The sequence below is a fragment of the Trachemys scripta genome, chromosome 9, assembly GCF_013100865.1.
Source record: "Trachemys scripta elegans isolate TJP31775 chromosome 9, CAS_Tse_1.0, whole genome shotgun sequence".
NCBI classification, from domain to species: Eukaryota; Metazoa; Chordata; order Testudines; family Emydidae; genus Trachemys; species Trachemys scripta.
The window spans coordinates 44,661,098-44,681,405 of NC_048306.1; the positions used below are offsets into that span (position 1 = coordinate 44,661,098).

The window sequence follows — 20,308 nt, forward strand, 5'->3', positions numbered from 1 at the left end:
CTAAAATTTAATACAGACAATGACTTGTTTATACTGCTCTATATACTGTACGCTGAAATGTAAGTAAAAGATTTATATTCCAATTGACTGATTTTATAATTACATGGTAAAAAATGAGAAAGTCGGAATTTTTTCAGTAACAGTGTGCTGTGACAGTTGTATTTTTATGTTCGATTTTGTAAGCAAGTAAATTTTAAGTGAGGTGAAACTGGGGGATACGCAAGACAAATCAGACTCCTGAAGGGGGTACAATAGTCTGGAAAGGTTGAGAGCCACTGCTCTGTGTCATCCCTCCACTCTGGTCTTAGGTATTTCCTTGTAACATTTGCAGGGCCAATAGTTTCCCAATCCAAGTGTAACTTAGGCTGACTGTGTCCCTTCAAAGTGAGGAACAGTTTCACACCACCCTAAAAAATCAAAAAGCTATTCACACCCCAATCTCTCTCAGGATCCAACAAGCTAGCCAAGTGCACAGTGAGGATTCAGACCTATTTGAACAGGTAGCCAAGATTTTAAACAGAAAAGAAAAAAAAAAAAAAACGTAACAAAGTGGCCAAGCTGGTGAGCAGGACTTGCTATATTTTTAGTACTATCAAGCACTTAGTGAGCTGGGCCGGCTCTACCATTTTTGCTGCCCCAGGCACGTGCTTCCTCCACTGGTGCCTGGAGCCAGCCCTGTTAGTGAGTCTACTAGCTAGACATCTCCCTTTCGTATTTCCCCCAGCGGTTTTATTTTATTGGCCCCAACTACACAGCAAGTTTGACTGTATAACCCAGTAATGTGATTATATCAGTGATTCTCAACCGGAGCCCATGGCCTTTAGCACACAGCTGAGCTGGGCCGGAGCTTAGTATGAATTGGGCCACGGGCTCCGGTTGAGAATCACTGGTATAACCACATTACTCAGACACAAGGTGCCCACATACATGGGCCCATGGAGATTCCCCTAGATACTCCAAAGGTCTTGCAATGAAAGCTTGAGGGACAGTTTGTTATCACAGCCCTTTCCTACCCAGGGAAGGTTTGGCTGGGATGAGATACTGGGCTGGACACCTCACCGACCTTGTTTGCGTCAGAAAAAAGGTAGACACTCTACTATTCGGCCAGTTGTGAGGCAACATGCAACAAAGCCTGGGTGTTCCATATACCGGGGGCCCCCAGTCAGCCACATGCAGGCTGGGAGTTAAGAGGGATGCTCCCACCCTTTGTCTGTCTTGACTATTTGGACACCAGACTCAGGCTGGGTACCTGAGCAGTGCAAGGAGTGTGCCAGCTCCGTTGCCATCACCTGGATGATGAGCCCAATGCGAAGGCGGAACATCTCAGCAAAGAGGGCGGGCTGCGTACGCATGTACATGGCCAGGTAGACCATGATTTCCTGAACGGGAAAAGCAAGGAGACACGGGTCACAAGGCAGCCGCCCAGTGGGACAGGCGCATCCTCTGGCCTGTGAGGACATGGATAGGCTGCCTGGAAATTGGCTGGACTCCGCCCTGTCACCTGAGTCAGGATCGAGATGCTCATGTTCTTCTCACTGGCTTCGTCAATCAGGTGGGTGAGCTCCTCATACGGGACAGGGCTGAGGAAACAATGGGAATAAAGGGGAGATCCCAGTACACACAGACACAGGGCAGGCATGATCTACAGCCCCTCAACGCATGGCTAATGCCCCTTCGCCTGACTTTAGACAGCCCCCACATATTGCCCCACCTCCTTTGAGGTCACTATGTATAGCACGATGTGCACAACTAGTGAGCCTCAGGGGAGAGGGAGCTCATACAGATCCAGTCTGGGAGAGTAGCGGCCTCTTTCCTAGGGGCAGGCAGAGGCGGAACCTCAGAGGTGGGTGGAGCCTGTTCCCCCTCCCCACCACTGCAAAGTTGACCCCGGAATCAGGCTGACTAATGCAATGGTTTCGGCCCCCTTGGTACCCGGAGGCAAAAGGCACTGAACTCACGCAGAGATCGTCTTCTCCCGAGGCTCTGGAGGCAGCCCCACTGTCAAGTGCTTCTGATGAGACAGGAGGTCAGTGCAGGCCTAGACAGAGATACCATCACACACTTGGTTATGGATGCTTAACAGCCACAGACCCACAGTGGCCTTACAAGTGCACTCCCTCCCTCCCAGCAAGAGCTTCACGCACACCTCTAAGACACACAGTGTGGCTTTTGGATTATTTTCTGGAGTTCCATCTTCACTGCAGGGATTGTAATGACTCAGCTTGGTGTAAGATCCCCCAAGTCCTCTCCTATCCCCTGCTCCCAGAGCAGGATTTTCTGTACAGTCTGCAAATCCAAACCACGATGAGCCAGGCTTTAAGCACTCCCCATTCCAGCTGTCGGAGCCATGGACATTCAGGCCATGTACTTCTAAGTGAGAGCATAAATCAGTACATCCCTATGGCGTCTCAGAAATTTAAGCAACCTTCGTACTTGCCATGAAGTGGGAAAACAATAAGAAAGACAGTCTGGCATTTCAGTGGCCACCTCTCCAGATGGAAAGGTCCTTTCTAGATGCAGAGGACTCTTACAGGTAAGTCGTTTCTCAGAGGTAGTTGTGAAGTCAGGCATTGATTTGCCCATTTGCTGCCACGTCCCACAGGCCAGGCCAGGGATCAGAGCAAGGCCCCTGTGCCCAGTCCTCACCTCATCGAGAGCTTCCACCTTCTTTTTCAAGATCCCAGAGATGTAGCGGATCAGGGCCCACTGTTGGGTAGCCCCCACGTTGACATATAGCTCAGTGAGGAGGTCCTTGACCGTAGCACCAGGTTGACCATCAATCTCCGTGTCCCAGTCAAGCCCCCTGTGTTCAAGGAGATGCCAGGTCACAGCAAAGGCTATGTGAGCAGGATTATTTTCCCAGCCCCCACAAACTCTGCAGCAGCACCATTACAGAGTAACACATGACTGTTCAGAATGAACACTATGATAACATTCCAGTGGAGGGGGAAGCTCTCTGAGCTAGTAAATAGTATGCTCAGCAATGCACAGGGCTGAGGGAATGCAATGGAGCTACCTGTTTGGAAGCACCAGCTCTTGAGAACTGTACCCAACTAATCCTTTTAGAGACAGCAAATTCTGAATCTCATTACATGTGCACAACAAGGCCCAGATCTCATTAGAGGTGCTAACACAAAAGCACTGGACCAGGTGACCTAAGGAGGTTGTGGGACCCCTGTCATTGGAGGTTTCTAAGAACAGGTTTGACAAACCCCTTCAGGGATGGTCTAGGTTTATGTGGTCCTGCCTCAGTGCAGGGGGCTGGATTAGATGACCTCTCAAGGTCCCTGTCGGCTCTACATTGCTATGATCATTTATCAAAATGGCTAAGAGGTGAATCCATGCTAAGGTCATTTTTTCAGACACTCACACCAGCCTACCATCTGGCAAACATTTCCCAGCCTAGTTATAAAGGCTGAAACACAGGGAGCTAGCCATCTCGCCTCTCCTGAGTGGGCAACACCTAGGCTTCTCATTGGGGGTGGTAATGCCACGATTAGGAAGATAAAGCCAGGAGCAAAGCAATATAAAGGGCTTCCTGGGTAATGAAGGCTGGGGGCCGGCCATGCTCCTACTTGAGGGTGTGAAGCATGTAAAGAAGGTCAGCCTGCTCCTGTAGGGTGGGGCACTCTCGCAGCTGATCCACCAGGGCCTTGCAGTCCACGTTTCCAGCCTTGTCTCGAGGAAGATTTACCATGGTGTGGAGCGAGGGAATCTGGAGGAGGAGAGGTCACTAAAGTTCCATGTTAGAGCTCTAGCTGGTGTCCCAACCCCTGCTCTAGAATCTCAGAGCACCCCACTTGGAGCAGATGACTTAGCCCTTGGCTCTGCTCTTCCCTGGTTAATGCCTTCTCCTAAAGCTGGCCAGAGCCATGGCACCAGCTAAGGTCTTGGCCATCTCCACTAAGCAGGATCCACCCCACTGCTAGGGGCTGGGACAGCATTCTGCTTGCTGAGCTTGCTTATGAGCCAGGATGCTCTGCTAATAACTCCTCACCCAACGTATCCTCTCTAGTGTGGGCAGATTCCTGCCCCACGCCCGCTCCTTGCAGATTCACCTCCACTGCCCCCTCATGTTACATGCCAGAGCAGCAGCACTTCCCTTCTTCCCCAGTGGGCCCTGCTCTGTCAAGGCCAGGGCTTCTACCCACTTGCCTATCTGCTACAGTTTGCTCCACTCCTGCTCTTGAGTTTCCTGCAGCCAGTGGGTCACAGGGCTGTGGAAAGCAGCTGGCTAACAGAACTATCCATGTCTCTAGCTGTTCCCAGGTGACACCCAGACCACTCCCCCCCATGGATTCTGCTGCTCCACCCCAGGGCAGCAGTCTGTGTACGTCCTAGCTGGCACACTGGACACTGTTAGGAGCCAGGCAGTTGACTCTCGAGCCGAATGTGTTCAGCACCCCCAGTACCCACCCCACTCCCAGATCAGGGTCACCTGGCTGTCCTGTTCGGGTGTGTGGGTGGAGCCCAGCAAGTGCACTGAAGGCTGGGAGGCCTGGAACAGCTTGGACGGGATGTACATGTTGACATCTGCAAGAAACCAACATTCGTTCTGGAAGGCTTTAGACTTCAGCACATTGCAATTTATCCAGAACAGTGTCTGGGGCCCTGTCCTGCTTGGGAGAGTTTTAAATCCTTGTTAATTCTCAGCCTCCAGTCAGCACTGCTGCCTACTGTGCTTAGAAGGGACAAGCAGTCCTCTGGACCCACCACAGGTGAATAGGACTGGGAGGGGAATTGATGGCTATTTAATAGCCTCTAATCTCTCAGGAATTTGTGTAGAGGCTGCAAGGCATCAGAACCCTAAGTGACTAGGGCTTACACTTGGGCGCATATGCTGCAGCCAAGATTAATTACATGGGCCTTCAAGCACTGCAGGATTTTATACACTAGTTCATTGCTTGATTAATCCAGCACAAGAGAACTACTTAATGCTCCAGAGATTTCACACACACTGAGGCCTAGAGGGGACAGAGCAGAGAGGGCAGCGCTCTGCAGCCTTCCCTTTGAGTTACTATAAGTGGCTCTTTGGAAGCTTGATGAGAGAGGGTCTTCCTAGGGCAGCTTTAACAAGGGGCTAGATCAGCAGAAGAGGGCAGGAGAAGAATGGCAGCTGGAGCACGCTGACCATGACACAGGGAGGTGTTACTTGGTGCGTTTTATTAACAGCTATGCAGCACTGGAATCAGGAACTCTCTAAGCCTGACTCGGACACCAACCCCTCTGCAGCCTTGGGGAAGTCACTTACCCTCATTTTACAGATGGGGAAGCCAAGAGGTTAATACTTACCCATTTTATCTTTATGGGTTAATTTCTGTAGAGCACTAAACACTCTAGAGGCATATTAGCTTTACCTGCTCACTATAGTGCCACCAGCCTTGAGAAAGGAAGTGCAAATGAGCTGATCAGGACAGTCAGGTTTCTTTGTGGATTTTTAAATCAGTTGTATCTAACAGTGAGCACTAAGCCTGGACAATGCCCCATGCCTCGCACACAGCACAGTTAGTCTTTGATCAGTTGTAACACTTGGGTTAACTCAAGAGCAGAGAGTCATGGCACTGCCATGACTTGTAACCACATTTAACTTCTCCCAATGGTTACAGGCCAACAGGATTCGAACAGTTAAACTGCTGCAGCAGCATCCTGGCAACATGCTCTAGATCGGAGGTTCTCAAACTTCACTGCACCACAACCTCCTTCTGACAACAAAAATTACTACACGACCCAGGAGGGGGACCAAAGCCTGAGTCCACCCGAGCCCCACCACCCTGGTTGGGGAGGGGGAACAAAGCAGAAGCCCAAGGGCTTCAGCCCCAGGCAGGGGGCATGTAACCAGAGCCCCGCCGCCCAAGTTTGAAGCCCTTGGGCTTCGGCCCCGGGCAGTGGGGCTCAAGCTTCAGCCCTGGGCCTCACCAAGTTTAAGCCAGCCCTGGTAATCCCATTAAAATGGGGTCGCGACCCACTTTGGGGTCCCAACCCACAGTTTGAGAACCGCTGCTCTAGATGGTGCTCATGGACCAGTCCTCAGCCTGTTTATGCCAGGACCCTCCTGCCATTTAGCCATATGAGAAGGGCCCAGTGGCCACAACTACAGCTAGGGTAAACTGATTTTTTGGTTGCCATGCCTAAAACATCTGAAAAATCTCTCTATATACAGGTATGTATGTTTCAGGTCAAACAAAATGTTTAATTTGACCTGTAACAAAAAAATTCCTTGTTTTTCATTTTGTTTTGTTTTCAGGAATTTTCCTTGTTTAAAAAAAAAAAAAAAGTCTAGCTAAATTTCTAAACAAAAGTTTAACAAAAAAAAGTAAGTCTTCATTTCCTTTTGTTCGAAAGTATTCGCCAAATTCCACCCCAATTTGTGAATAGTTTTGGTTGAGCCAAAACTGCATCTTGTGGCAAATAAATGATGCAGCCAAAGAATTTTGCCCAGCTCTATTTGTGGCACCAGGTTGCAACCCACAGACTGAGAACCCACATCAGACTCTCCACCTGCCCACCTAGGTATGTGGTCAGTGGACCTGTCTCCACTACAGATTTCAATCCCATTGTGAACACAACCAGTCTTCTCTGTCTAGGCTGGACCCAATCTACATTATAACCATGCTATCAAAACAGCAACAGCCCTGACCTTTGCAGGGCTGGCACACAACTTGGCAACAGAGTTACACATAATTTGGTCCCAGTCTCTTTGCAAATGAGAGGCGTGCTGGAAGCAGCAGTTTGTAAGGGTTCTGACAGACTTCAGAAGGCTGATGCCAACCTCTCCTTTCTTACAGCAGTCAGAGCTGGCATCTATACAAGATGGTTTTGTACCCGCTTTTTAGCAATGGTGCATCTGCAAAGATGTAAATACTAGCATCAGCTGAGGCCCACATGCATTAGCATGTACATCAGTGCTAGTGGCAGTGCAGCTGCATGGATGCTGAAGAAGGGATACAATATTTCCTTAGTGCAGCTTTGAGTGAACTCTGTTCTAGGCAAAGCCACGCAGGGTATCAACAGGTGAACAGGTCCAGTCTACACAGACAAGAGGCAGTTGGTGGAGAGAAGGGGATGCTTCCAACATGGTGACATCTGAAGCATAGGCAGGGCTTCTGGTTTGGTCAGTCTGGACTGGCAAACAGTGCTACAACCACAGTAGCAACTAGAGCTCCGGTAACCATGAGCCTTGCTGCGTCGCGACATGGCTGTCACTAACCACTCCGTGCCCCAGCCTGGGCAGCACACCTCTGGCAGTGACAGATAAATAGTGGGACGACAGACAAATGGGAAAGAAGTGACTGGAGTATGGGATGTAAAGGGGACGAGGCATCCAGTGAAGCAGCTTCCTCTGTTAGCAGCAGAAATATTACATTTTAGGAGTGGGGGGGAGGGGGAGAGAACAACAGCCCCACTCAGAGAATGGGGGAAAAGCCCCAACCACCTCACCTCTAAGGCAGTACCCTAAGAAACACCTTATGAACCTGATCGGTGACCATATCCAAGACAGACAGGAGAACTTCTGCATCTGACCTACCCGGTGCCAGCCATGGAGGAACTTGAGACCAGGACAGAGAGAAGGAAAAAGGCACTGGGGGGCTGGCTCTGCTCCTGGCCCCACACAGATTTAAATAAGGCTCTATGTACACTAGGGGAATATAGATAGAGCCCCAATTCCAGGCATTAGGGACCAGCCACAAGCGTGGACCCCCCAGTGCAGATAGGCAAACTGCTGTTTACACCAGTTCAGTGTACCCTGCCTCAAGCTAGATTAAGCTGCACTGGGGTACAATGGTCTGCACCACCCCTGGCTGCAATTGTAGAAAACCCCTAGGGAACCCAAGGCTCAGATGCTGCATGCTCATCAGGGGCAGTTGACAGAGGATGCTGCAGAGCTCTGAGCCTAAGGAGGCTTTACCTGCTCACAAAGGAGGTTATGCCAGTGCAGAGGTAGGTGTGGGGCTAAGATGCCACCTCCCAATACAAGCAAGAGGGCAAGGATCAACACCAGGACACAGTGTGAGGAACATGCTCCATTAAGAGCATGTGACAGACCCAGACCAGTGGGGTACAGGAGTCTGGTAGAGGGCAAATATACTGGTCACTGGATGAGTAGTTCTGTTCCTTGAGTGACCAGAGCAGGGGCTACACTAGAGTAATCAGGAACCTGCTAGAACCAGTTAAGGCAGGCAGGCTAATTAGGACACCTGGAGCAATTAAGAAGAAACTGCTAGAATCAATCAAGGCAGGCTAATCAGGGCACCTGGGTTTTAAAAGGAGCTCACTTCAGTTTGTGGTGAGAGTGTGAGGAGCTGGGAGCAAGAGGCGCAAGGAGCTGAGAGGGTGTGCTGCTGGAGGACTGAGGAGCACAAGCGTTATCAGACACCAGGAGGAAGGTCCTGTGGTGAGAATAAGGAAGGTGTTTGGAGGAGGCCATGGGGAAGTAGCCCAGGGAGTTGTAGCTGTCATGCAGCTGTTACAGGAGGCACTACAGACAGCTGCAGTCCACAGGGCCCTGGGCTGGAATCCGGACAAGAGGGCGGGCCCGGGTTCCCCCCAAACCTCCTAATTGACCTGGACTGTGGGTTCTTCCAGAGGGGAAGGTCTCTGGGCTGTTCCCCAACCCACATGGTGAATCTCTGAGGCAAGAAAATCCGCCAATAAGCGCAGGACCCACCAAGATAGAGGAGGACCTTTGTCACACTGGCGTCAGGAGTGGGATCTTGGTGTGCACAGCGCGGCGGAAGAAGGACAGTGATTTAAAAAAAAAAAAGCACAAAAAAGGGAGAGGGTTTATTTTTTTTCACCACAATGAAGGACGTAGTGCAGGCACTGATACAAGCTATGGCGGCCCAGCAGGAGGCTATCTGTGTCCAGGCAGCCGCCCAACAGGAGGCAGTGCGGCTGCAGCAAGAGACTAATCGCCTGCTGATGGACGAGGCTGCTCAAGACCGAGCTATGTTGCGGAAACTGGTAAACCAGGTAAAGTCCCTTACGGAGCTGAATCGTGGCCATGATGGGACACGGCTCATACAGGCCAGCCATTGGCTGCAGAAAATGACATGGGAGGATGATGTAGAGGCATACCTTCTGGCCTTTGAGAGGACAGCCCTACGGGAGGCCTGGCCTCGAGATCAGTGGTCTGGCATCCTTGCCCCATTCCTGTGTGGGGAGGCCCAGAAGGCCTACCATGATCTGCCTGAAGAGGCTGCGGCAGACTACATCCAGCTGAAAGCAAAGATCCTGGCCACATCTGGGGTAATGACAGCAGTGTGGGCCTAGCAGTATCACTGTTGGAGGTACCAAGAAGACAAAACCCCACGGTCCCAATTGTATGACTTCATCCATCTTGCACGAAAGTGGTTGCAAACAGAGTCCCGGAGTCCGGAAGAGATACTAGCGGTTCTGGTCATCGACCGATACATGAGGGGACTACCACCAGACCTTCGTGCCTGGGTAAGCCAGAATGAACCCTCCACCTATGACGAGGTTGTCACCCTGGTAGAGAGGCGAAGGACAGCGGGGGAGCTGACCCGACCAGTTAAGGACAAGGCACCCTGGGTTAAACTAGCAGCACCAAGCCCTAAAGTTCAGGTGACTGGGCCACCAGGAGGGCCCAGGTGGAAAAAGAGAGGCTGAAGGCCCATCAGAGGCCACAAAGAGTCGGAGCACTGAGGGAGAAGAGGATCGTGATGTTAGACTGCCCAAACCAAGAGACCGGGGAATGCCTAGGGCTCCATACAGATGTTATGCCTGCGGGGAGTGGGGACACATAGCTGCACAGTGTCCCAATGCTGAGGAGCCTATGCAGTGTAACCTGGGGAACTGGGTAGATCCATGCTCCGTAATCCACCTTGTGGGGGTCTCACTAACCTCACATATGTATACCAGACCAGTGAAACTAAATGGGGTAGGGACCACGGCACTGGTTGATTCGGGGAGTGCTATCACACTTATCTCAGGGAAGCTCGTGAAGCGTAGTCAGCTGCTACAGGCTAAACGTACAGGGATAACATGTGTCCGTGGGACAGTTAGTTACTACCTCACCATCCCAGTAAAAATAGAGATCCAAGGGAACACTACTGAGGTAACAGCAGGTGTAGTCCCTAAACTCCCATAGCCGGTGCTCATAGGGAGGGACTTCCCGGGGTTTGGAAACTTACTCCCAGTAGGGGGATTGGAGAAAGATGGGGACCCTAAAATTGGTGAGGCATCCACAGCAGACTGTCAACCCCCAATCTTCTCTGAAATATCCCCAGATTTGTTCTCCACTCCCAGACAGGGTAGAAAGACAAAAAGGGAAAGAAGGGCAGCTAAGGCCTTGGGAACCCGAATACTGACCCAAAGCCAGAGGGTCGCTCTTGTAAGTAGGCAGATCTGCGCAGCTGAAAAGGAGGCCACGCAAGAGGAAGAAACACCTGAGTCTGACCCCCACCCTAATGCTTCTGAACCAGTAGAGGCAACAGAGACTGGGCTCCTAGATCTTGGGCAGATTAGCCCCGGGAGAGGAAATTTTGGACGGGACCAGGCAGAAGACCCAAGGTATGACAACATTAGGAAGGAGGTGACTGAATTAGATGGGGTAACCGTGGAAGGGAAAACCCAGGGACCAGGACCCTACTTCATAATGAAGAAGGATCTCTTATACTGGGTTGCACCAGTACAGGGGCAGAAGGTACAGCAGATCCTAGTACCTCAAAAACACCAGAACACTGTATTAAGTCTTGCTCATAGTTATCTTTTGGGGGGGCATTTGGGGGTAGAGAAGACCCTGGCACGAGTCCTACGATGGTTCTTCTGGCCTGGAGTACATGAAGAAGTGTGGAGGTACTGTGCCTCCTGCCCGGAGTGTCAGCTGCACAGTTCCCGTCCCCACTTGAGGGCACCTTCCCATCATAGAGGTCCCCTTCGAGCGAATAGCCATGGACCTAGTGGGACCCCTGGAGAAGACGGCTCGGGGCCACCAATATATACTTGTTGTTTTGGACTATGCTACTCGCTACCCAGAAGCCGTCCCACTGCAGAACACGGCCTCTAAAACTATAGCCAAAGAGCTGATGGGGATCTTTGCCCGAATGGGGCTACCGAAGGAGATATTAACCGACCAAGGAACCCAATTTATGTCGAAGCTAATGAAGGACCTCTGTACGCTGCCCCATATACATAACCTGAGAACTTCGGTCTACCATCCGCAGACTGATGGGTTGGTAGAAAGGTTTAATCGAACCCTCAAGGCTATGATAAGGAAGGTGGTAAGTCAGGACGGGAAGGATTGGGACACCCTACTACCCTACCTTATGTTTGCTATCCGGGAGGTACCTCAGGCCTCAACTGGGTTTTCCCCCTTCGAGTTATTATACGGGCATCACCCCCGTGGCATACTAGATATCGCCAAAGAGGTCTGGGAAGAGGAACCCACTGAGGGGAGAAATATAATAGAGCATGTAATGCAGATGCGAGACCGAATAGCCCGGGTTACCCCTATGGTACGGGAACATTTGGAGAAGGCACAGGAGTCCCAGCGAATCCATTACAATCGCCAGGCAAAAGAGCGACTGTTCTAACCAGGGGATCAGGTTATGGTGTTGGTACCCGCAGCAGAAAGCAAGCTTCTGGCCCAATGGCAGGGGCCCTATGAGGTGGTTGAACCTGTGGGGGAAGTAACCTACAAGGTGCGGCAGCCAGGATGCAGAAAACAAGAACAGATTTATCATGTTAACCTTCTGAAACCCGGGCATGCACAAGAGGCATGCACAACGGTCCAAAAAGACCTAACCCAGGAAAACAAGCCTTCCAAACAGGTGAGAGTGTCTCCCGATTTAACACCAGACCAGAAGAATGAGGTGTCTGAGATGATCTTCCAGAACCAAGATGTGTTCTCAACAAAACCGGGTCGAACAACCGAGACATATCACCACATCGTCATGAACCCTGGGGCCAGAGTAACAATGAGGCCCTATCGGGTGCCAGCGGCAAAAAGGGAGGAAATAAAGGCAGAAGTAAAAAAAATGCTGGAGTTGGGGATCATCGAAGAATCCCACAGTCAGTGGTCCAGCCCAATCGTGCTGGTGCCCAAACCTGATGGCACCACAAGATTTTTGCAACGACTTCCAATGACTAAACGAAGTATCCCAGTTCAACGTGTACCCCATACCTCGCATAGATTAGCTAGTGGACCGTCTGGGTAATGCCCAGTACTTGGCTACCCTAGACTTGACAAAGGAGTACTGGCAGATTCCCCTTGCAGAAGACGCAAAGGAAAAGACTGCATTCTCTACACCAGAGGGTCTTTTTCAATATACTGTCCTCCCTTTTGGACTACATGGGGCCCCAGCTACCTTCCAGCGCCTCATGGACAAGCTATTTCGCCCGCATAACAGTTATGCTGCTGCCTACTTGGATGATGTGGTCATTCAGACCCCAGACTGGGAAACCCACCTGGAGAAGGTGGAGGCAGTCCTCGATACCTTCAGGCGAGCTGGCCTTACAGCAAACCCTGCCAAGTGCACTGTAGGGTTTACAGAGGCCAAATATCTTGGCTACGTTGTGGGAAAAGGTCTGGTAAAACCCCAAGTGAGCAAGTTAGAGGCCATCCAAAATTGGCCCCGACCAAGTCGCAAGAAATAAGTCCGTGTGTTCCTAGGTGTGGTGGGGTATTACCGACTATTTATCCCCCACTTTGCCACAAAGGCAAGCCCCCTGACAGACCTAGTAAAAGCCCGTGGACCTGATCTGGTGAGATGGTCTGACGCAGCAGAGGAAGCATTCACAGACCTACGGCCTGCCCTCTGCGGTAACCCCATACTGATAGCCCCTGATTTCACCAAGGAGTTTATCCTGCAGACTGATGCATCGGAAGTGGGGTTGAGGGGCCGTTCTATCACAAATGGTCGGGGAGGAGGAACACCCAATTCTATACCTCAGTCGGAAACTCCTTCTAAGGGAACAAAAATATGCAGTGGTGGAGAGAGAATGCCTCGCTGTAAAATGGGCCATGGAAACATTGCGCTACTACCTGCTCGGGCGCAGATTTGTCCTCATGACCGACCATGCCCCTCTTCAATGGATGCAGCGGAACAAGGAGAAGAACACAAGAGTGACCAGATGGTTCTTATCCCTCCAACCTTTCCAGTTCGGTGTGCAACACAGAGCAGGGAGCCGTCATGGCAACGCCGATGGCTTGTCACGTGTGCACTGTCTGGCGTCCCAAGCTGCCCAACCCCTTGGCGTTGAGCAGGGGGGAGGGATATGTGACAGACCCAGACCGTTGGGGTTCAGGAGTCTGGTAGAGGGCAAATATACTGGTCACCGGATGGGTAGTTTTCTGTTCCCTGAGTGACCAGAGCAGGGGCTGCACTAGAGTAATCAGGAACCTGCTAGAACCAGTTAAGGCAGGCAGGCTAATTAGGACACCTGGAGCCAATTAAGAAGAAGCTGCTAGAATCAATCAAGGCAGGCTAATCAGGGCACCTGGGTTTTAAAAAGGAGCTCACTTCAGTTTGTGGTGAGAGTGTGAGGAGCTAGGAGCAAGAGGCGCAAGGAGCTGAGAGTGAGAGGGTGTGTTGCTGGAGGACTGAGGAGCACAAGCGTTATCAGACACCAGGAGGAAGGTCCTGTGGTGAGAATAAGGAAGGTGTTTGGAGGAGGCCATGGGGAAGTAGCCCAGGGAGTTGTAGCTGTCATGCAGCTGTTACAGGAGGCATTATAGACAGCTGCAGTCCACAGGGCCCTGGGCTGGAACCCGGAGTAGAGGGCGGGCCCGGGTTCCGCCCAAACCTCCCAATTGACCTGGACTGTGGGTTCTTCCAGATGGGAAGGTCTCTGGGCTGTTCCTCAACCCACATGGTGAATCTCTGAGGCAAGAAAATCTGCCAATAAGCGCAGTACCCACCAAGATAGAGGAGGAACTTTGTCACAAGCATTTCTATGCACGATTCCAGTGTCTTGCACAGCTCCGCCATGCTGTTTGTATGCTGGTGTCATCCATGCACTACCCCTGCACTGCTGCAGCGTGAGAACTCCAGAATGTGCCATAGGAGCGCTGCCATTTCAGGGTGAGAACTTTCTGAACAAGCCAAAAAGTGGCAAAGACCTTTGGCTCCCCACATGAAATTTGGGTTTGCCCCAGCCAAGGCAGGATTGCTCCTTGTGGCCTGTTCATGAGTGTCTGATGCAGGCACTGATCACCCTGCCACAGGAGGCACCAGGCTGCGAACATCCTTCCTGTCTCAGCCATACATAACAACCAGCCCCGTAACGCTAACAGACTAACGGACAGAGAAAGTCACTGCTACAGGAGAACTCAAAGCTCAGGTACCGTGCTCCACCTCACTTGGACAGTGTTGCTCTGGCTGTTCAGGCTCCATTATCAACAAGGCTGTGAAGCCTGCAGCCTAGGGTACACATCTTTAACTAGCTCACAGCTTCAGCCCTATGACTTATGCAGACACAGATATGGTAGAGGTCAGCCAAATGCCCTGGGCTTCTCAGAAAGCCAGGTAAAGCCAATAGCTTCCCAGCTAAATTAAACTACACTACATCAGCGGGGCTGCATGATAGACACCAGGCTGCACAGCATGGCAATGGAGGGGGCCAATGGAACACGGGGGAAAGATTGGAAAATGCAGCTGTCCCATTTCTAGCTGTGAATCCATCCTGCCTACTCACCTCTCATTCACCCCTCTCCCATTACATCACCTGTTCCCTGCTGCTCAGTGCCCTTTGTTCACCCTGAGTCCCAGAGCTCCTTTGCCACCTCCCCTGCCCATGCTTCTGTCAGACACTAACACTTGGTGAATAGATATAACGAGCTACGGAAATGACAACAGCCAGATCTGCCGTGAGACGGGGAACAGTCACTTCCCCCTCTAATCTGGGGAGAATAACGAGGAAGGGTAAGTATTCTGACCAAGGCCACAGAGGAAGTCAGTGTCAGAGTCAGGACTGAAAGGCAGGTATCCACTGGACCATGCTAGTACACATCTGAGCTGCCCCTCCTTGTGGGGAGAGGTCTCAGTGACTACTCAGCAGAGGAGCCAGGGCCAGCACTACCACCTGGACTATTTCGCCCCCCTCACTACCCCTTGTGGGTCTTGGTGTTACCTCCATAATCAACGAGGCTGTGAAGCCTGCAGCCATTGGCCTAGGGAAAGGTCTGCAGGGCTGGGAAGGGAGCCCCAGGGAGAGTTTCACTTCTTCCCAGCTGTGCTGTAATACAGGCCGGGCTAGAATCTTCACTTCCAGGGACACCAGGGATGAAAGATTCACCGTGGCACTGACCCTCTCTAAGGGCTGGCTCTCCCACGGCCTGCCATGCCACACTGCTCGTCAACATACCTCATGCCTGAAATGCCACCTCTGCTGCTCCAGAGGCTGCCTGTCGTGCCAACCTGCCCCAGAGCAAGGGGTGGGAATACCTCCATTGGTGGTGGAGGCCCCCCACCTCCCAGTGAGTCACCTAGGGCCTAGAGCTCGGCTCTGCAGAGAGGAAGAGTCCATGCACGACCCCAGCCACATGGCTGCTCCCCGGGGACAGCGCCTGGTGTGTTACTCACTTTGTACATGCAGCTCTTTGGCCTGGGACACCAGGGACATGAGGTCACGAGTGGTGTGCACTGCGGCTCGGAAGCGATGCAGCCCTCCCTTCTGGGCAGCCTTGGGAGCTGTGTGCTCCAAAAGGTGATCTAAATACTGAGCCACTTCATCACAAACGTCAGCTGGAAGAGCAGGCAGAAGAGAGGGGTTTAGTCACTTTATGCCTAAGCTCCCCTGGGTTTTCCTTGCTGTGGGAGAACTCCATGTTATCAGCACACTGGAGGCAACGGGAGAAGGCGTAGTCTCTCTACACGACGCAGCAACAGCATGCCTGGCTCACTCACTAGGCAGACATAGGTACAGCACCAACAGCAGCCTCAGAGAGCAGTTCCTGTATCGGACATGGTTCCTAGTCCCTCCACTCCACACCTTGCAATGCCTGCCATCAATCCAGTCCTCAGAAACCCAGCCTCCAACTCCAGCAGTGCTATCTGTCCCTTTGGTCCTGCTGCTGTTCTCCTTTCTGATGCGGGGCAGGGCAGTCAGCTGCAGCACACACACATACCAAAGTGAAATCCCTCAACTAAATCAATCTGGGCTTCACCAGCCCCCTCCCCTGGCTGCATGTGATCCTAGTGAGAACCCAAAGGAAGCCTAGTTTATCCATCATCTGGGAAATGAGATGGAGCCTTTCACTGGGTTAGCCCAAGTATTTCAAGTGCATACTTTTATGCTGTTTCTAAAAGCAAGAGCAGTATCCATTTAAAAGACAACACCACATTAAATCAATTCAGCATATCTCAAGCACCCAGCACAATTCAACCCTAGCTGCTCCAGGGAACAGCACATGTAGAGTTACTGAGATCACAGTGGGATTAAGTACAGTCATGACTACGCTCCTTGGTTCCACTTCATACGCTTCTCCAGCCTGGCTCTTGGTGAACAGAGCGCTGCATTCATTAGGCTTCTGCCGGGGGTCACCAATATCATTCATATCTCCTTTCTTTATATTAAAATAAATGAACTCAAACACTGCAAGACTCGCACAAAGCAAGTCTGCTGGGCCCCGTGGCCCCCAGCCTTGACGTTTCCCATTGGTTTGATACATCCCCTTGTTACTACTTCTCTGTACCCAGACTGAGTTCTTCTGAGCAGGGACTGTCTCTTCCTAGTTGTGCGAGACTCAGCACAGCAGGGCCCTGATGGGACACAAAATGCTATTTCTTATTATGAATAAATTATTTCTAATACATAATCGAGAACCATTAGACAAAGTTTGCCTCCAAGCCATCACAGGTGAGAATGGAAACCCCCTTCCCTTCATCCACCTCTTTTCTATCCCACTAACTCTGCACTTTACCATCTCCCACCTGGAGTCAAAACCCAAATAGCCCTGGCAACTGCTGGATCCATGATCTCCTTGCTGCCTGCCCACAGCCCAGGATTAGCAGTAACCAAGACATCAAACAAGTCTGGTGTGGAGTGGAAAGGGCTTATATGCACTTAGACTCCTGGCCTGTCCTACGCCTTCTATGATAGCTAGCTGAACACCTCCCCCACCCTGGCATTACCACCACACTGTTAGCAGAACCAGTACTGCATCAAAGCCTTATTGTGTTGCACAGCAGGCCGAGAGGCTGCAACACAAAGACAACTTGTGCATTGCCTCACATGGAAGCATATTGCTGACAGGGCTCTCTCAAGAGTGCACCTCAGATGTTTTCAACACACTCAAGCCACAGTGAAGTGAGCCTGTAGTGTGATTTACACCACTTGCCTACCCAGTCACATGCATGCAGCCGTGCTCTCTCTCTCTCGCTCTCTGCGGCAGCAATTGAACATCCGTGGATGGCAGGGTCTGGGTCTTTGCAGATGAGGAGTGACAGATTGCTAGCCCATGCAGTAACAAAGTCGGTTATTAGCCATGCAACATGGAGAACACGATACAGATTTCCAGTACAGTGCACATGAATGAATTGCAGCACTCTGCCTCCTGCAGGAGAACATTTATAGTATAATATAATATAGATGGATTCTATGTAAATGCAATGCCGTCAGGATGAAGGCCATGACAGTTTCATGCAAAGGTCATGCTGGAACACCCTTGCTTCAACTGTGCATGAACATGGCCATACAGCTTTCATGTGAACACTTACTCTAGAGCGCACACACCTTCATTCGATTTCCTGTACAAACAGTCTAGCCAGTATTGGGGCCTGGGCGTCCATACAGGCAGAGGTGTTTCAGCATCTGCCCTGTGTTCAGGTCTGAATGGGGCACTTCCCTAGCACCCTAGCTAGCAAGCATCTGTATGGGCTTTCAGACAGGGGCTCTTTGCAATAGCCATAAGCAGAGCCGCCACTCAGAGATACAGCGCAGGGGATTTTTAATCATCTTATGTGGGGCTATGAGATGCTGCAGAAGGCATCTGGACTGTAGCCTTGTTATCTGGGAAGCTTCAGGAGCACTCTTCTTTTCTGCTGCCTCAAGAGGTTCCAGTTAAAAGAGCACATTTGGACAGAGCAGAGGCTACAACTTAAGCCTACAGCTGCTGCATACAGGCACAGACACAGGCACCTTGCCTATAAGATGCAGGCATCACAGCAAAAGGAAATCTAGATTAGCAGCATGTGCACCAAAAAGATGCAAAAGGAGAACTTACAAGGAAACCCCTATGCCAAGTCCAGGCAGGGATACCAGCTATCTGGGAGTGAGGGTGGAGATGCAATAGCAAGCTGGTTACAGGCAGTTAATGGTCTAAATGGGTTAGCGGATGAGTCGAGGGAATAGAGGAGAGTTAAGGAAAGGGATTGGGACAGACACTTGGTTATGAGAGATCTTTGCAAACAGGAGATCAAAGACAACATCACGGGAGAGGAAACAACCAACCTCAGCCAGCTACACTGGCCCAACCTGAGAGGAAGAACAGGACACCCTTTGTCTTTAGGGCCGGGGGGGTGGTGGTATTTTCTGTAACAGGGCAACAGATTGTCCTGATATGGAGCCAGGCGAGAGCATAAGGCCCAAGAGACCAGAGCCCTGACTCAGCAAAGTACTTAAGACCTAAAGTCTTACAAATTTTCCCATAAAACTAACACCTTGGACTCCACATGGAGCTAGAAAACGTTCACTTTCATCAGTTCTTAAAGCCTTCCTTCCAGACTATTTAATGTACCATCTCTTCCTAAAGATATCCCAGGATTTTAAACAGGTCCTTTCTAGGTTCTTTCCAATTCAGATGCTAATGTGCAACGTCACCCTGTGTATTTTCCCGGCACTGGGCCTAAAGCAGAGAGTCAAATTCCTTAGCTTCCAATCAGAACTTCCTCCCCTTGTACTTGGCTTTTGCCTGCCACACCCACAAAAGCAGAGACTCAATGTCCAGGTCAGTGATCCACCTAGCCCTCAATCCTCCTAACGCCACAGTCATGTTAGAGAGACATGGTTAATTGGTGGGGGAGGTCAAGGGAGAACAAAACCAAGGTGGAAATCCAAGTACCCTAAAGTTACTAAGGCTCCCTGCTGAGAGCCTCAGAGTTAATTGGTTTATTGATAAGCATTGCACTCCTGAGCACAGCCTATTCCAGTGCATCAAGGTCACCAACCCCTTCCTCCTTACCATCATCCGCTAATTGAAAGCCATGCAGCCACTCCTCGGGATTGAGCTCACTGTAGCTGTCAATGCTGAGCCCGTAATCATCAGCATAGAGCTTACCCTCTGGCCCGGGATCCATGAAGCTGAGATGTGTGCAACACGAAGTTGTCAGGAACTCAGACAACTTACCCGTTTGGGTCCTGGGCGAGACAGAGAGGAGAGGTCAGATCAGAAGTACCATGGACTTGTTCTGCTAGCTTTGCATCAGGCTGAGGACCCAAAGGGGCCAATGGAACTGTAGTGTACTGGCTAGCATGTGTTCACACGCACTGCCCGCTACTGGCTGGAACGTCAGACTGCTCAGTGAGCCCTAGACCGCTACAGCCCTCAATGGGGATATTGTGCAATATTGTGACCATCATCAAGTGTGATTTGACCTTAGATCTCTTAAGGGCCAAACCTTTAATGGTTTTAACCTTTATCAGGAGCGCCTGCGGGCCTGGAGAAGCAATAAACGAAAACCCATCCAGTACTGCATGTTTCTTTTGCGTCCGACAGTGACCCAGCTAAGCAAGGGGGATGCAAACAAGCATAGGGAGCCATGCTGACTTCTGCTTAGAAATTCAGGGGCGGGAGAGGGAGAGTCAGAAGAAAGGCCACTGTGGAAAGATATCCACAGCCACCAAAGCAGAGTGGGACAGAGATTGATGGACAGAGTTATTGGGAGGTCAGAACACTACACAAAAACAGATGCAGAGTTAGAGCCTCTTTCTCTTTCCAGCTAAGAGTGCGAATGTCTCTTTAAACCTCTATTACATTGCACACTGCTAAGGCAGCACTTGGGCCACAGCCACCCCCTCCAGCTTGGAACTTCAGAAAGAGGGAGGAATGCCTGAGGGTCCACCTGAAATAACCTTGCAAATAAGCATGAACCAGGTAACATAATGCCTCTTGGTGGGTTGTTGGCAGTAGGGGTGAAACTTGGGACCTCTGTACCTAGATGTACCGCCCTCTCCTGCCTGAGCTAAGAGCCAGCTCTGGTAGCTCAATGACTGTAGTAGACTTGCACACCTTTTTGATCCAGCCACTAGAGGGGGACCAAGCACCTAGACATGGCCAAAACTGGACTATGGGACCAGACATGGGGTGAGAACAGAGGGCAGGTCCCATAGGTCACTCAGGGACCAAAGG

The 20,308-nt window shown here is 51.0% G+C and overlaps 1 protein-coding gene across 9 annotated transcripts in view; it reads right to left on the reverse strand.

Moving 5' to 3' along the window:
• Positions 1–20,308, reverse strand: part of PHKA1 (phosphorylase kinase regulatory subunit alpha 1) — a 74,250-nt gene that overhangs the window by 12,292 nt on the left and 41,650 nt on the right. For 7 of the 9 annotated variants that reach the window (XM_034781059.1, XM_034781057.1, XM_034781055.1 and 4 more), the window contains 8 exons: positions 19,142–19,317; positions 15,543–15,704; positions 4,439–4,533; positions 3,576–3,715; positions 2,647–2,803; positions 1,959–2,038; positions 1,502–1,580; positions 1,250–1,379 (listed from right to left, as the gene is read on the reverse strand). In XM_034781059.1, coding sequence (XP_034636950.1) covers positions 1,250–1,379; positions 1,502–1,580; positions 1,959–2,038; positions 2,647–2,803; positions 3,576–3,715; positions 4,439–4,533; positions 15,543–15,704; positions 19,142–19,317 — 1,019 coding nt within the window. The remainder of the gene's footprint in view (positions 1–1,249; positions 1,380–1,501; positions 1,581–1,958; positions 2,039–2,646; positions 2,804–3,575; positions 3,716–4,438; positions 4,534–15,542; positions 15,705–19,141; positions 19,318–20,308) is intronic. The other 2 variants (XM_034781060.1, XM_034781061.1) reach the window with 1 other exon arrangement.